Source organism: Notolabrus celidotus, chromosome 10 (genome assembly GCF_009762535.1).
Source record: "Notolabrus celidotus isolate fNotCel1 chromosome 10, fNotCel1.pri, whole genome shotgun sequence".
NCBI lineage: Eukaryota > Metazoa > Chordata > Actinopteri > Labriformes > Labridae > Notolabrus > Notolabrus celidotus.
Window position 1 is genome coordinate 36,875,382 of NC_048281.1, and position 17,500 is coordinate 36,892,881.

General features: G+C 44.5%; 1 protein-coding gene across 1 annotated transcript in view; it reads right to left on the reverse strand.

The window, feature by feature from the left end:
• LOC117820350 (ras-associated and pleckstrin homology domains-containing protein 1-like) overlaps positions 1-17,500 on the reverse strand; it is a 44,796-nt gene that overhangs the window by 17,504 nt on the left and 9,792 nt on the right. The window contains exons 2-7 of the mRNA XM_034694082.1: positions 9,796-9,927; positions 9,553-9,667; positions 9,318-9,457; positions 7,856-8,128; positions 6,930-7,085; positions 5,893-6,060 (exon numbers count right to left, since the gene is read on the reverse strand). Of these exons, the coding sequence (XP_034549973.1) occupies positions 5,893-6,060; positions 6,930-7,085; positions 7,856-8,128; positions 9,318-9,457; positions 9,553-9,667; positions 9,796-9,927 (984 nt within the window). The remainder of the gene's footprint in view (positions 1-5,892; positions 6,061-6,929; positions 7,086-7,855; positions 8,129-9,317; positions 9,458-9,552; positions 9,668-9,795; positions 9,928-17,500) is intronic.

Consider the following 17,500-nt stretch of genomic DNA (forward strand, 5'->3'; position numbering starts at 1 on the left):
TCTATGTAACCTGAATATCAGCACTCACACCTGAACATGTGACATCAGATTTTCTTACACACTAAGAAAAGTTTTGTAAATGTCAGAGAGTCTTAAACTCTGCAGAGGAGCGACTGAACTCTTCCTGGAGTTTGTTTTCTGACTTTATAAACCTGAAGTGGACCGCAGACGGTGACGCTGCTGTCCACGTTTGTTTGGAGAATAAAGGTTCAATTATTCAAACAGAGTCACTGAGGAGACAGGCTCCTGACTGAAACAAGTCTAGACACCCAAACAGACCCCCTCACACACACACACACACACACACACACACACACACACACACACACACACACACACACACACACACACACAGCAGGACTCCAGCTCTGTATTTATTATTTACTGTATTGCTCATGTTTATTTACTGACAGTGTTTGTTTACTCCTTGGTCGAGGGTCAATCTGCGGCTCGCTGAGCTTTTAATAATCCGGCGTCTCGTGAGGAGCGTGCTGCGAGTCACCAGTTCAACCTGAGCCGGTCTGTACTGGGCGGACTGGAGTCCAGTACGGACACACAGTGGGATTAAACCTGGATTTATTGGATTACAGGAAGAGAAAAGTTGTTTGTCGTCAGCTCTGAGCACAGATCTTACACACACTGTTCATTCTCTGATATTATTATAACCTGATAAAAAACAATAAGAGGGTTTTATTTATTCTCTATTTCAGTTAATTAATACTTTAAATTATGGTTCAAACTTTATCTGAAGTTTATTTTATCAGACATGAGAAGAATAAATCACTAATATTTTTAATACCAAATAAAAATAAAGAGACATTTTTAAATTATTCTCTATTTAATTTAATTCAAATTTAGAATTATTTGGTTCTGATTTAATCTTAATCTGATGTTTATTTTATCAGACATGTAAAAAATAAATCACTAATATTTTTATTATTTTTAAAGACTTCCTGCTGAGCTCAGATTTAATCTCTGCAACGAGTTTCAATCTCTACAAATCATTTTATAGAAAGCATTTATTCTCTCCCCATAACCACAGATTAAAATAATATTTAGGACACACACACACACACACACACACACACACACACACACACACACACACACACACACACTGTGTGTGTGTGTGTGTGTGTGTGTGTGTGTGTGTGTGTTGATCCTCTATCTTCCATGTGGATCTTGTTGTGTGTCCTTTAAAGGCCGTGATGTTACAGATTTGTTGTCATCAAACGTCAGCTTTGTTTCCTCTGAATCATTCGTTACTATTCAGAGAATATTTCTTCTTTTTTTAAACATTTTTTTATGTTTGAGGATATTCTCAGTAATAATTGGGATTATTTTTGATCTATTTTCTCTCTTAAAAAGATATTATCATCATTATTATTTAAATTGATTTTGTGTCATTTCATTTGTGTCTGTTTTCTTTCTTTTTTATCATATTGTCATTATTTGTGAGGTTGAACTTGATTGTTTGTAAAAATGAAAACATTTCAGTCTCTTACTAACGCTGATCTTCAGATAATGTATCTGTTAAAGACAGAGTGAAGGTTTGATTTCAGTCCTTGTGTGATCTGTGTTCTCAAAGTTCAGCAGGTCTTCAGTCTGATCCAGTTTCTCCTCTCAGAGCGTGAGAGCAGCAAACACTCAGAGACCGGATCTGCAGCAGTCCCCCTTTCTAATGAGCTGAACTCATGGGAGCATCGCTCAGGGCCACAACACCACATCCCCTCCTCTCCTCTAATCCCTCTCTTTGTGTCCTCTCTCTCTCCTCCTCTGTTTGTGTCCTCTCTCTCTCCTCCTCTCTCTCTCCTCCTCTCTTTGTGTCCTCTCTCTCTCCTCCTCTCTCTCTCCTCCTCTGTTTGTGTCCTCTCTCTCTCCTCCTCTATCTCTCCTCCTCTGTTTGTGTCCTCTCTCTCTCCTCCTCTATATCTCCTCCTCTATCTCTCCTCCTGTTTGTGTCCTCTCTCTCTCTTCCTCTGTTTGTGTCCTCTCTCTCTCCTCCTCTATCTCTCCTCCTCTGTTTGTGTCCTCTCTCTCTCCTCCTCTCTCTCTCCTCCTCTATCTCTCCTCCTGTTTGTGTCCTCTCTCTCTCTCCTCCTCTCTCTCTCCTCCTCTATCTCTCCTCCTCTGTTCGTGTCCTGTCTCTCTCCTCCTCTATCTCTCCTCCTCTGTTTGTCTCCTCTCTCTCCTCCTCTTTGTCTCCTCTCTCTCTCCTCCTCTTTGTCTCCTCTCTCTCTCCTCCTCTCTCTCCTCCTCTTTGTCTCCTCTCTCTCTCCTCCTCTCTCTCCTCCTCTTTGTCTCCTCTCTCTCTCCTCCTCTCTCTCTCCTCCTCTTTGTCTCCTCTCTCTCTCCTCCTCTCTCTCTTCCTCTTTGTGTCCTCTCTCTCTCTCCTCCTCTCTTTATGTCCTGTCTCTCTCTTCCTCCCTCCTTGTTTTTGTTTCAGTCATGTCACTCTTTATTCTTCTCTGTGATCGCCCTTTAGTGTCCACCATCCCGTCTCCTCCTTCCTTTATCATCGCACTGTTTCGCTGACTCACTCTCGTCTCATTATTCTAATTTTATTCTTCCTTTATTCTCTCTCTCTCTCCCTCTCTCTCTCTCTCTCCTCTCTCCTCCCTCCTCTCTCCTCCCTCCTCTCTCCTCGCTCCTCTCTCCCTCTCCCTCTCCCTCTCCCCCTCTCCCCCCCCCCCCTCTCCTCTCTCTCTCTCCCTCTCTCCTCTCTCCTCCCTCTCTCCCTCTCTCCATGGATGAAATGAAGCAGTAACCCAGTTTCCTCTGTATAAACCGGGCTTGTGTTTGCATGTTCTCCCGGGTTGACTCCCTCCAGAGGAGCCCAGCAGGAGGAGGCTGCTGCTGTAAATGTTATGTAAACCTGCAGAGTAAAACCTGAACCCTGCAGACGCTCTGAGCTCTTCCTGCGTTTCTCCCTCTGTCTCTCCTCTCTCTCGGTCGGAGTCGTGTACGTTGGTGATTTCAGGAAAGATATTTATTTTGTGTTCAGAGAAACAAACGCAGAGATTTGATCTTGAAAGGAGCGAGGACGTCGCCTGAGGCAGGAGGAACTGTGAGGAGGAGGAGAGGAGGCCAGAAAACACAAAGTGCTGCTGCAGAGGAACATAAAACATCTTACTCTGTTTTAAACTGAGCAGAGAGGGAGGGACGGCTGCAGGGAGAGAGACGGCTGATACAGACTTATGGATCGGTCTGAGGAGAGTTCACTCTGATGCAACATGTTATAAATCCTCTGATTTAAGAGGTTAGATTTTAAAATGAGGTAGACTCAGAGACCAGAGGTAGACTCAGAGACTGAGGAGAGTTCACTCTGATGCAACATGTTATAAATCCTCTGATTTAAGAAGTTAGATTTTAAAATGCTGGAGTTTTAAAATTCTGAGGTGAAATCTCACACATTGCATCAAATCACTCTGCAGAATGAAGTCTGACTCGTTCACCTCTGATGTTTCTGTGTGCGCTGAAATCCCTGAATATTAAGGCAGAAATATTAAATGTCCTGCTCCCCTTGTTGAAGAGCATGAAGCTTTATGTTTAACATTCTCCCCTTTGAGTCCCCCATCCTAAAACTGCATGTGTGTTAATGATTTCTCCTTTATTTTCAATGCAATTATCGGCTGAACCACTTAATCTCCTGATAATCTGCTCCAAACGATAGCAGACTCAGCGTAATCCTGTAAGAGGACAGGTTTTAGAGAGGCAGATCCTTTCACCACACCTGGAGCACCAGACCAGAGAGGTAGACTCAGACTGAGGACAAGACCAGAGGCAGACTCAGAGACAAGAGGTAGACTCAGACTGAGGACAAGACCAGAGGTAGACTCAGAGACAAGAGGTAGACTCAGAGACAAGAGGTAGACTCAGAGACAAGAGGTAGACTCAAAGACGAGAGGTAGACTCAGAGACAAGAGGTAGACTCAGACTGAGGACAAGACCAGAGGTAGACTCAGAGACAAGAGGTAGACTCAGACCGAGGACAAGACCAGAGGTAGACTCAGAGACAAGAGGTAGACTCAGACCGAAACCGAGACCAGAGGTAGACTGAGAGACCAGAGGTAGACTCAGAGACAAGAGGTAGACTCAGACCGAGGACGAGGACGAGAGGTAGACTCAAAGACGAGAGGTAGACTCAGAGACCAGAGGTAGACTCAGAGACCAGAGGTAGACTCAGACCGAGGACGAGGACGAGAGGTAGACTCAAAGACGAGAGGTAGACTCAAAGACCAGAGGTAGACTCAGAGACAAGAGGTAGACTCAGACCGAGTACCAGACCAGAGGTAGACTCAGACCGAGGACAAGACCAGAGGTAGACTAAGAGACCAGAGGTAGACTCAGACCGAGGACGAGAGGTAGACTCAAAGACCAGAGGTAGACTCAGACCGAGGACGAGAGGTAGACTCAAAGACCAGAGGTAGACTCAAAGACCAGAGGTAGACTCAGAGACAAGAGGTAGACTCAGACCGAGGACCAGACCAGAGGTAGACTCAGACCGAGGACAAGACCAGAGGTAGACTAAGAGACCAGAGGTAGACTCAGACCGAGGACGAGAGGTAGACTCAAAGACCAGAGGTAGACTCAGACCGAGGACGAGAGGTAGACTCAAAGACCAGAGGTAGACTCAAAGACCAGAGGTAGACTCAAAGACCAGAGGTAGACTCAAAGACCAGAGGTAGACTCAGAGACGGAGGACGAGACGAGAGGTAGACTCAGAGACCAGAGGTAGACTCAAAGACCAGAGGTAGACTCAAAGACCAGAGGTAGACTCAGAGACCAGAGGTAGACTCAGAGACCAGAGGTAGACTCAGAGACCAGAGGTAGACTGAGAGACAAGAGGTAGACTCAGAGACCAGAGGTAGACTGAGAGACCAGAGGTAGACTCAGAGACCAGAGGTAGACTCAGAGACCAGAGGTAGACTCAGAGACCAGAGGTAGACTCAGAGACCAGAGGTAGACTCAGAGACCAGAGGTAGACTGAGAGACCAGAGGTAGACTCAGAGACCAGAGGTAGACTCAGAGACCAGAGGTAGACTGAGAGACCAGAGGTAGACTGAGAGACCAGAGGTAGACTGAGAGACCAGAGGTAGACTCAGAGACAAGAGGTAGACTCAGAGACCAGAGGTAGACTGAGAGACCAGAGGTAGACTCAGAGACCAGAGGTAGACTCAGAGACCAGAGGTAGACTCAGAGACCAGAGGTAGACTCAGAGACCAGAGGTAGACTGAGAGACCAGAGGTAGACTCAGAGACCAGAGGTAGACTCAGAGACCAGAGGTAGACTGAGAGACCAGAGGTAGACTGAGAGACCAGAGGTAGACTGAGAGACCAGAGGTAGACTGAGAGACCAGAGGTAGACTCAGAGACAAGAGGTAGACTCAGAGACCAGAGGTAGACTCAGAGACCAGAGGTAGACTCAGAGACAAGAGGTAGACTCAGAGACCAGAGGTAGACTCAGAGACCAGAGGTAGACTCAGGGGTAGACTCAGAGACAAGAGGTAGACTCAGGGGTAGACTCAGAGACAAGAGGTAGACTCAGAGACCAGAGGTAGACTCAGAGACCAGGGGTAGACTCAGGGACCAGAGGTAGACTCAGAAACAAGAGGTAGACTCAGAGACCAGAGGTAGACTCAGAGACCAGAGGTAGACTCAGAAACAAGAGGTAGACTGAGACTGAAGACAAGATCGTGGCGGAAGAGGATCAGACGCGTCTTTGAAGTGCTTATATTCTAACAGCCAGCAGGGGGCGCCTCTGCGGTCTTCCCTCACAGACTGAACCTCCTGAATAAAGAGCGTTTCATTGATTCCTCTGACTGACGGTGACAGAGAGCAGAAGTTAAATGTGGTTAATGTAATGTTTAGTTCATAAAGATGGGGGTATTACCTCCATGTGACCTTGGCCTCCTTCAGCCGAGGGAATCACCACCACCTGCTGACCCTCGATCTCGTTACGGAGCACGCTGTCCAACGACTCCATGGACGAGGCCGAGTTCACGGAAACCCCCGAGGCCGACGTGACGGAGGAGCGGGAGGAGTGGACGATCGAACGAGCCTGAAGACAAGAGGAAACACAGATGATGAAATAAAGAAGAGAAGTTAAAGACAGAGAGATGTGAGACAGACGTTCAAGAGTCATCAAGTCTGGATCAACACAGTTACATACTTTCACCACAGGGGGCGCCAAAGTTCACACAGAGACCCTCTGAGTCTGGAGAGTAACAAAACCAACATCTGCCTCTTCCCTTCCACAGCAGTACTTAGTTAATATAGATCTGTAGTGATATGAGCAGCGTACACACCTGCACAGACACACTGTGTCATTATTTCATCTGTTTTATTTTATTAATAACTTATTTCATCAGTTCATCAGAGCATGCCTTGTTCTTATTTCTGTTGTCATATTGTGTTTTTTTAAACGTTAAATTCTCTGCTGCTATTTTGAAGAGGTGCTAAACTGCTTTTCATTGTTTCACAACAATAACAATAAAGATTTATTCAGATTATATGAAATATTTTGGCCAAAATGTTTGATGTTAAAAATGTGGTGAAATTTGTTTTGGGGGAAAAAAATCCAAAATGAGAAATCTGAAGTAACAACATGAGTGAAAAATATAAGTTTGAGACATTTAATTTTTACATTTAGTTCCTGTAATCCAGCCTGAATCAAGCCATCTTCTGGGATCAGCATAATCCAGATTATTAACTCAGAGTTTCCTCAATCTGAATCAAAATAAATAAAAACAAACAAACATGAAAGTAACAGGACGTCCTGATTTAATCTGATTTTGTAATCTTTTCCCTTTTGCAGAACCCGGTTTAAAGATTTAATCCAGTCAGATTATGTTTGATCCTGGGGCCCTGGTCTCCATGTGTTGGAGTTATAACTTGTTTCAGGAAGTCTCAGCTGCTCCATGAGTTCACCTCGTGTTCACTGACGGTCCCGACTGATCCGGTGCGTCTGTGCTGGCGCTGAGAGGATCCGGGTCGTCGCATCGAGGCTGATGATGAATAGGTGGAGGCGGAGCTTAGAGAGTGTGAGGAGGTCTGACGGGCGGCTTCGTCCATACTGAGAGACGCCTGATGGAGAGGAAACACAGAGAGAGTTAAGATCTTCATGAAATTAGAGCTGGGCGATATTTAGAATTATGATAAAGATCAAATCATTATTTCCTTTAAGTGTTGGTCCTGAGTGAAAGTTAAAGACAGTTTGTTAGTTTGAATCTGGATTTAGTTTCTGATAAACTTCTTGAATCCATCATTTCTGACGGTGTAAACAGGAAGCAGGTCTTTTGTGTATAATTAGATTTTTGTGAAGTTTTAGTTTGTAGATTCTTATTTTTCTCAGATTGAGGTTTAAATTACATTTACAACAAATATATATCAGATTGTCTCCTGTGTATCTTCTGTCTGCAGTGTGTTGTTATCTTGCTGCAGAGTTTCAGTTCACCGTCTCCTCCATCATCCTCCTCCTCCTGGTTTTAAACTGAGTCCTTCATCCAGACAGGAAACACAACCAGCTGCAGCGACCTCAGATCAGAGGAAATCGATGGTTCAACCACACAAACGTTTAAACAGATTTCCTCTCAGCCTGCAGCTCTCAGCGACCCATTTACACTCCTCTACTAACTCTCTTTATTCTCCACTTTCTGCATCATCCTGACGTCTGCTTCATCAACTTCATGTTAATCTGAATCTTCTCTCTCGGCCCTGAAGGCGGCGCCGTCCTGAGAATATCAAGGCGAGCTCTTCTCAGAGTGTTTGTGGACGTAAACAGAAAGATGCTTTATAAATAAAGTGGAGTCATGACATGTGAGGACATTAATTCAGATCCACGCTCTCTCTCACACCTTCTCCAGCTGCGCCGTGATGTCGTCCAGACTGAAGTTGGAGGCGAGCGCCGGTCTCCCATGATGCCCTGTGGGAGCTCTGATGGTGCCGGCAGGTGAAGCTCTGGTGCTGCTGCTGCTGCTGCTCGCCCCGCTGCTGCCCCCTCCCCCGCTCACGCTGTTACTGCTGCCACCGCCGCCACCTCCACCACCAGCGCCGCCACTGCTGCTGCTGCTGCTGCCCCCTGCTGGCTGCTGCCTGCTGCTGCGCCCTGCTGGAGGCTTCTGACGGACCTGAGGGAGAGGGAGGGAGAACATGGTGAGGACTCTGAAACAAAACAACATCAGAGTTTGATATCATCCACATGTGAAGCTCTGAAGGTTCCTGGAACTTTGAACAGGTACAGAATAGTCCCTCTTTTGAGCGCTCTGCTCCTTCTGACTACATTCATGTAATTTCAGCTGCAAAGAAAAGATCCTACCTCCTCAGTCTGAAACACTCAGAGATGATGAGAACACTTTTGGAACATTTTACCTGAAACACTAAAATAACCTCGCTCCAGGACGCTCTCCTGTCAAACACGGTGCACTCTAACATTAAGCATGAGTCCTCGAGCGAGACCTGTCGCCCAGACTGGTCTTTAACGGTGCTTTACAAACACTGAGATCAGGACGTGCAGCCTCTCTGGACCTGCAGGGCTGTGACTCAGTCCCTAATGAGCTGCAGGGTCCATGCAGCTCTCTCTCTCCTGTCCTACCTGATGATTTAATGTGAATAAACATGCACTCAGGCATCGCACTGTTTCTCATACTGTGTGTGTTTTTTAAATAACCTGGTGCAATATCATCTGTTCAATAACTTACCTCACTGTCTGTTCATCAGATAGAAGTGTACAGAGTGTGTTTACAGTTGTGATCATAAGTTTAAATGCCCTGGCAGAATTTAAGATTTCTTGGGTAGTTTCTGTCATTATGATATAAAAAGAGTAAACACAGCTGTTTGACAATAAATGGTTTCACCCAACCACTAACCATGAGGGAAAAACATTTCATCATTCATATTCTCTGAAAAAATCACAAATTCTGCCAGGGTATTTAAACTTATGAGCACAACTGTATATCTGTGATTTTACCATATTTTATTTATGTTATTATTTATTTCATTTTATTTGATCTTATATTATTTTATTTCATTTTATTTTATTCTTTTTTATTTTATTTAACTTGAATTAATTTAATTTAATTTAATTTAATTATATTTTAGTTTTATTTTATTTTACCTTGATTCTTACTATTATTACAGTTATTATAACTATGTTAGTACATTGTTGTATTCCCCTGTCCCGTGTTGTTCGCTGCTGTAACAAAATCATTTCTCCTAATGGGGATCAATAAAGTATTTGTGATCTGATCTTATGGATCTCCTTCAGCTCCCTTGAATCCTCCCTTTAAGGTCCCCTGTGTGATGCTGGACTGAGTGTACCTTGGTGTCGGTGAGTCCCAGCCGGGCCATGCCGCTGGCGCTGTTTGGTTTGGAGTTGATGGTGCTGAGCTCCTGCTCGATGGAGCACAGGTCGGCCATGAGGGCGTCCAGATCCACGTTCTCCCCCTGGTTCAGCGCCTCTGCAGACACACAGAGACACAGCAGAGAGTCAGACCCAGAGGTCAGACCCCGTACCGGAGCGGGAGAGGAGGGTCAGTCTGTGTTTCTGACTCACCGTTGATGTTGTAGATGGAGAACCTGTAGGAGAAGTTGGCCATGTTGGTCTCCTGTCTGAGGGGAGCTTTCTGCTGGGGCGGCTGCTGCTGCTGTGGACGACCATCATCCAGACTCTGCATCAACAGAGAGAATCAACATGCACAGACTCTGGTTCCATGTTTCACATGCTCACAGAGGAACAGACTCATCATAGAGGAGTCTGCAGCATGCAGAGGACACGTTAAAGAGAACTCCTGATTACCTGTGTGAGTTTATCCAGCTCCCCCAGCCAGGCTCCAAACATCTTATCCAGGTCCTGGTCCTCCTTATCGCTGTCCTCCTCTTCCTCCTCATCCTCCCTCACCTCCACCTCCTCGTCTGACAGCTGATCCATCTGAGGAGAGGACAGAAGAAGAGGGTGAACACTCAGCTCCATCTAGTGGCCAAATATCTGCATTACACCTCAGTGCTTCATCATCACTATCATCATGTATTCATTTAAATCCTCTGAAAGGGAGCTCACATTTATAATAATGAGAGGTGTGCAACACTTTTCAGCAGATATGATGAAGTGATCAAAGAAGGAAAAATACAAACACAACAAACCAGGGTGATTTAAAAACTGGTGCAAAGTATCAGAGAGCAGATTTACTGTGATAGAGAATTTAAACTCCTGGATCAGAATCAGCATCACAGCAAGGAGGTCAAAGGTCACAGCATTAAGACAGACTATTCAAGTTTCCTGGAACATTTTAGAAACATCTCTGGCTCTTAAACTGAGACAGATTTTTGAAAAGTAAAGACTCTGAGACGACGATGAAGGGAGTTACAGACGGACAGACTCTGAACACACAGCAGGGAGTGAAATGTTTCAGATTAAACTGCTTCCCTTGAAATGACATGACCCATGGAGGAATCTAACACGTCATTAAAATGATTTTAAAGACATTTTAAGTGTTTTTTTATAGCTGTTTAAAAAGAGCTGAGACATGACTAAGAGCTGAGTGAAGACACATGTCTCTGCCGGAGGTCCATCAGTCCAATGATGTCCTCGTTCCATCTCTCAGAAACGTTCTGATATCATGGAGAAAAACGTATCAATATTTATGAAGCCCACAGATTGAGACTTCTCCAAACATTAAAATCAGACCACGTCTCACACACGCTCAAACACGAGAGTTAACCTGACGTGACATTCAGGTTTAAGAGCAGAATGAAGTTTGTCCTGCAAGTTTCTGCAAAGAGCAAACAATAATCCTGGTTAGAGATGAACACTGAAGCAATATGAGTTCCAAGCAGCATCCTCTCGTCTTAAAATATGAAGCCCATGCTGAAGTTATAAACTGCAGTTCCTCGAGCGTCCACTAGAGGCTGGCTGCAGAAACACAGTAAACCACATACACACCCATTCAAAGACGATCTTTAAATATTCAGGAACAGACGGGTGACGTCACGGACACTACGAACATTCATTATACAGGATCTGGTCAAGACTCATCTTTCTGGTGTTAGTGCAAAACATGCAGTTCCTCAAATGTCCACTAGAGGCTGTCTGCAGAAGCACATGAATCCCATTTACAGCTCATATTAAAGTGTTACATGTTTACAGCTCGTTCAAAAGCTTTGGATGTACCTCACTTCACTGTTCATGTAAACTGTGCAAAGGAGAAATATTTCACCACTCTGTTTCTTGACTTAAGGTAAAGAGTTAGTCATAATCAGTCCATGCACAGTATTTATATTTGCATTTACATTTCTATTTATTACTAATGTCTTCCTTTAATTGTGTGTTCTTTGTGGCTTTATACAGGACCTGAGAAACAAAATGTCGTCCCATGTCATGCAACAGCTTGTGTTGGTATGACAATAAAAAACCTTGAATAATTAGGGGCGTGGTTAAACTGACAGGTGAGCATGTTGTAGCGATTTACCAGGAAGCTAACAGCTTCACATTTACTTGTTTCTTTGGGGTGTAATGTTGAACGTACCGATCTAAATTTGTGCAGAACTTTAAACCAAAGTTCCCACAAAGACAGTTAGACGGGTTTGCACCACACAGAGCATGTTTAGCCTGTGATCACAGCCACAACTAATCCCTCTATCACTGAGGTCTGCAGCCTGGGAACACTCTGTCTCCTGGTGAAGAATAAAGGAGGACAAAACAAGAGGAGGAGACGAGCACAGGGTGCCTTCAACATGTCCAACCTGCTGCTGCATCTGAAACAATAACACTGCATCTCTGCTGATTCAAACACATCAACATCTTTGTATGGATGAGTATTGTGATCATATTTAATCCCACGTGGCTCCGCCCCCTCCTCCTCCTTCAGTCTGGAGTTACATGAATCATTAAAACACAGTTCATGGCGTGTTTCTGCTACTGGTTGTCAACAGAGACAAACTCAACAGCTGCTGCGTGTCTTTGTCTCTGATCCACATCCCAGCTGAGACCACAGTATATTTTCATAACTCTGAGTGTGTGTGTGTGTGTGTGTGTGTGTGTGTGTGTGTGTGTGTGTGTGTGTGTGTGTTATTGGCATCATTAATCACAGCAGCTCCGTCTTCAAAGTGTGTCGGTTTGTTCCCGGCGTTCTTACACAAACACACGCTCAGTCTTAATCTGTCCCAACCTTTCCCCTGGATTTCCTCCTCACGCTGCCTCTCTTCTTTTGTTATGAATCATGTTCCTGATTATTGTGATAATTATTATTTTTAGCCCGGGGAACAGAGCGCCCTGTGTTCCTGCTGAGAGAGTCCAGGGTGAGGAAGTCAAATAGATTTGGTGAGCTTGTTCAGCGAGGACCTTTGGAACAAACTGCTCCTGTTTTAGAGAAAATAACAGTCCGAACGTTTTGGACCAAGACGTCTTTAAAGTTTGGAAAATATGCAAAATGAAAAGTGAGGACAAAAGGACCAGGGTGAAAGAGACTTTAAAGTCCCCTCTAGACCTCTACAGTCCCAACATGCAGGCCTGCTCATCGTACCTAAAGTCTCTAAAAGTAGTATGGGAGGTAGAGCCTTCAGTTATCAGGCCCCTCTCCTTTGGAATCATCTACCAGTCAGGGTCCGGGAGGCAGACACCCTCTCTACTTTTAAGAGTAGGCTTCAAACTTTCCTTTTTGATAAAGCTTATAGTTAGAGCTGGATCAGGCTTGGACCAGGTCTTAGTTATGCTGCTATAGGCTTAGACTGATACACTGGGATCCTGTCTTTCCCTCTCTCTCCTCTCTCTGCCTGTCTCTCACTTTAACTCTTCCTGCCCCATTAAAGTTACTAACCATAGACCTTTCTGGAGTCCCTGAGCTCCCTTGTCTCGTAGGTTCCTCTGGATCTCTGCTGCTGTGGACGTGGTCCAGACTCCAGCTGCTACAACTACTACTATCCGTCTCCCCACTATCCATCTCTCTCTCTCTCTCTTCATCTCCCTCTATCCCTCTCTCCAACACGGTCTCAGATTCAGATGTGTGTCTAACATGAGTCTGGTCCTGCTGGAGGTTTCTGCCTGTTAAAGGAAGTTTGTCCTTGCCACTGTAACTTGCTAAATGCTGCAAAGTGCTCTGCTCATGGTGGATTAAGATGAGATCAATATGTCAGCGCCCATGGAGGCGGCGCTACGTCTCCATATCTCAGGATGGGAGGAGAAGGAGTCAGGGTCCTGGTCCAGACTGAGGTGATTTAAGAGACCCAGGGGGACAGGGTAACCTCTGCAGTCACCTCAGTGCTCTTCACTGTTCTCAAAAATATGAACATTTCAAAGTGAGCAGAGTTTAAATCACCAGGTGAGTAATATAACTAATCCACCTTTTCACTAATCCTCAGTTTCACTCCTTCTCCAGTCCTTACTCCCTTCTCTCCTCACCTCCTCCATCCTCGTTTCCTCCTGATCTCCACCCAGGACACAGAGTGCTATTCCTGGGGAGCAGTTCTCTGTCGCCCCCCCCTGTCCCTAACTGCAGCCAAAACACACACATTCAGACGCACACATGAGATTAGAGAGCAGAATGTCACACACCCACATGCAAATACATTGAAAAACACACACACACACACACACACACACACACACACACACACACACACACACACACACACACACACACACACACACACACACTTGGACACACTGAGGATCGGTGCTACAATTAGATCCCTGTGGTTAGCAAGGTCTGTCATTTAGGCTGGAGGATAGTGCGAGTGTGTGTGTGTGTGTGTGTGTGTGTGTGTGTGTGTGTGTGTGTGTGTGTGTGTGTGTGTGTGTGTGTGTGGTTGGGGGACTGCTGAGGGACTGGAGGAGCGTTGTGAAAACTCTCACAGCTGCGCTCTCGTACAACAATCTGCTGTTTCCACGAGGGTGAGATTCAGGCCGACTAATAAAGATCCTTTCTGTGCCGAAATAAATTCAGTCCACGTCTCATCAGGACTCAGCCCGATCCTCAGACGGAGCTTTAACTCACAGCCAGGGAACACAGAGACCCTTACACTGAAGAAGTCATAAAAATGTCTCCAATAAATGTTTAAAAATCATCTCCTCAGAGCGTCTATGTCAGGAAATAAGAGAGAGTTCATCCTTCAGCTTTGCTACTTCATTGAACGGTTCCTTATCAAGAGGTCACACTGAGCTGTTGATGAACTGAACTGATTTCATATGACCAGTGTTTGGCACAGTTTGAAATCTTCCAGCTCCACTAATCAATAAATCAATCACTATTTTTAACACATTGATGAGAGACCAAAGTTTGTTACTTCTGCAAAATAAACAGCTTCATTTCTTATCTCATTAAATCAAGGATCGTCCATTTGTGTGTCTCTGCAGAGTCTCAGCTTCACTGTAAACAGTTCCTCAGAGTCTCAGCTTCACTGTAAACAGTTCCTCAGAGTCTCAGCTTCACTGTAAACAGTTCCTCAGAGTCTCAGCTTCACTGTAAACAGTTCCACAGAGTCTCAGCTTCACTGTAAACAGTTCCACAGAGTCTCAGCTTCACTGTAAACAGTTCCTCAGAGTCTCAGCTTCACTGTAAACAGTTCCTCAGAGTCTCAGCTTCACTGTAAACAGTTCCACAGAGTCTCAGTTTCACTGTAAACAGTTCCTCAGAGTCTCAGCTTCACTGTAAACAGTTCCTCAGAGTCTCAGTTTCACTGTAAACAGTTCCACAGAGTCTCAGCTTCACTGTAAACAGTTCCACAGAGTCTCAGCTTCACTGTAAACAGTTCCTCAGAGTCTCAGCTTCACTGTAAACAGTTCCACAGAGTCTCAGCTTCACTGTAATAGTAAGTTCCAATCTGGTTTACTCCAGCATCATAAACACGAACATTTGTTTCAAGGGAGTCTCAGTTTCATCATAAATTGCAAGGTACACAGAGGTTTGACTCAGCTTACTGCAGCTTTATGAACCTAAACATTTGTGTGTGAGTCTCAGCTTCACTGTAAACAGTTCCACAGAGTCTCAGCTTCACTGTAAACAGTTCCACAGAGTCTCAGCTTCACTGTAAACAGTTCCACAGAGTCTCAGCTTCACTGTAAACAGTTCCACAGAGTCTCAGCTTCACTGTAAACAGTTCCTCAGAGTCTCAGCTTCACTGTAAACAGTTCCTCAGAGGCTTCCCTCTGGCTTCCTTCAGCGGTATGAACCTGAAACAGAAACTGATGTTCTTGTGATGTTCTTGTTATTAACGGGTCTTCAGTTTGCTGAAATAACTTCATCATGATGCAGATTCATCTTGAGTCTTAGTTTCACTGTTAACAGTAAGTTACACAGAGGCTTCACTCTGGCTTCCTTCAGCTGTAAAAACATGAAAAGAAACTGATCTTTCTTGTTAGTAACGGGTCATGATGCAGATGTTTGATAAGTCTTAGTTTCACTGTAAATAGTAAGTTCCAATCTGGTTTACTCCAGCATTATAAACACGAACATTTCTTTCAAGGGAGTCTCAGTTTCATCATAAATTGCAAGGTACACAGAGGTTTGACTCAGCTTACTGCAGCTTTATGAACCTAAACATTTGTGTGTGAGTCTCAGCTTCACTGTAAACAGTTCCACAGAGTCTCAGCTTCACTGTAAACAGTTCCTCAGAGTCTCAGTTTCACTGTAAACAGTTCCTCAGAGTCTCAGCTTCACTGTAAACAGTTCCTCAGAGTCTCAGCTTCACTGTAAACAGTTCCACAGAGTCTCAGCTTCACTGTAAACAGTTCCACAGAGTCTCAGCTTCACTGTAAACAGTTCCACAGAGTCTCAGCTTCACTGTAAACAGTTCCTCAGAGTCTCAGCTTCACCGTAAACAGTTCCTCAGAGTCTCAGCTTCACTGTAAACAGTTCCACAGAGTCTCAGCTTCACTATAAACAGTTCCACAGAGTCTCAGCTTCACTGTAAACAGTTCCACAGAGTCTCAGTTTCACTGTAAACAGTTCCACAGAGGCTTCCCTCTGGCTTCCTTCAGCGGTATGAACCTGAAACAGGAACTGATGTTCTTGTGATGTTCTTTAATTAACGGGTCTTCAGTTTGCTGAAATAACAACATCATGATGCAGATTAGTCCAAAGTCTAAAGTCAGTCTTTGTCAGGTCTGTCCTCAAGAGGAGAAGAAAACTACGTCTACAATGTTTGTTTGTTGAATGGAGGTGGGATCCATCATTTCTGATGCTGCGTTCAGGGAAGTCAGGAAATCTAAACGCTGATTGTCTTTAGTGACACAGCATCAAGCAGATTAGTGTCTCAGTGTAAATGTTTGATGTAGAACAGATTGTTAGCTGCTCTTCATGCAGAGATCTGTTTATAGAGAGAAAGAAATCCTCCTCAGGTGATCAGGTGTCATCATCTCCTGCTTTTGCTCTCCGTAGACGGTTTTTAAAATATTTTTATTGTGAAAAAAATGAAAAATGAAAAAACTAAATACTTGAAACATTTGGATTTGGGGCTAATGAATCTATAATATATATACAATTTTCCCTTTATGAAATAACTGATGAAAAATGTTAAACTTTCTCATTATATAAGATTCTCTGTCACATTAAAGCTTCCTTATGTGGTCATCAGAGTTCATAGCTCTCCTTTAGAGTGATCAGAATGTGTGGATGAATGTAAATGTTAATTAAACGCTTCATAAAGATAAATAAATACCTGACACACCTGTCCCATAAATCTCTCTGTGACGTGCTGCTGCTCTGCTGTGTGTCAGATATCACTGAAACACACCAGGAGCAGTCTGAAAACCAGCTCTCTGTCAAACTGAGCTGAGGCAGCAAGTCACGGTGATGGGCTATAAGTGCTGCGTGTGTGTGTGTGTGTGTGTGTGTGTGTGTGTGTGTGTGCGTGTGTGTGTGTGTGTGTGTGTGTGTGTGTACGTCCAAAGTAAACAGTAATTACTCTGCAGTGCTGCAGCCACACTCCTCCTGTCTGTCAGACTGAAACCATGCAATCATCCCCCCGTCTCTCAGTCCTCCTACAGCTCCTTAACTTCTCTCCATCATTCCTCTGCTGCATGTTTTTCCTCCTCCTCCTGTTTTTCCATCCTGTATTAACTGTTCTCTCTCTCTCTCTCTCTCTCTCTCTCCCTCTCTCTCTCTCTCTCTCTCTCTCTCCCTCTCTCTCTCTCTCTCTCCCTCTCTCTCTCTCTCTCTCTCTCTTCATCTCCTCTCTGTTTAATCAGACGGAGTGAGAATATTTATCATCTCCCTCTGTAATAAAAACGCCTCCACAGACTGGATGTCTGCAGGATCCTGGACGTACAGCACGATGCAGTCTGAAGGTTTAAACAGCTCACATGAAGTTTAGAGCTTTCAACAGGTTTCTAACACAAGAGCACATTCCTCCTGTAAACACCTGCTGAGAACTGCAGCTACCACAGTCATGACCTCTGACCTCTGACCCCCCCAGAGAGAAAATGTAGAGTTTAAGACAGCTGTAGTGTGGCAGAGAGGAAGTGAAGGAGAGGGATATTTTAAGAAGGAAACACACGAGAAGCTATCCGG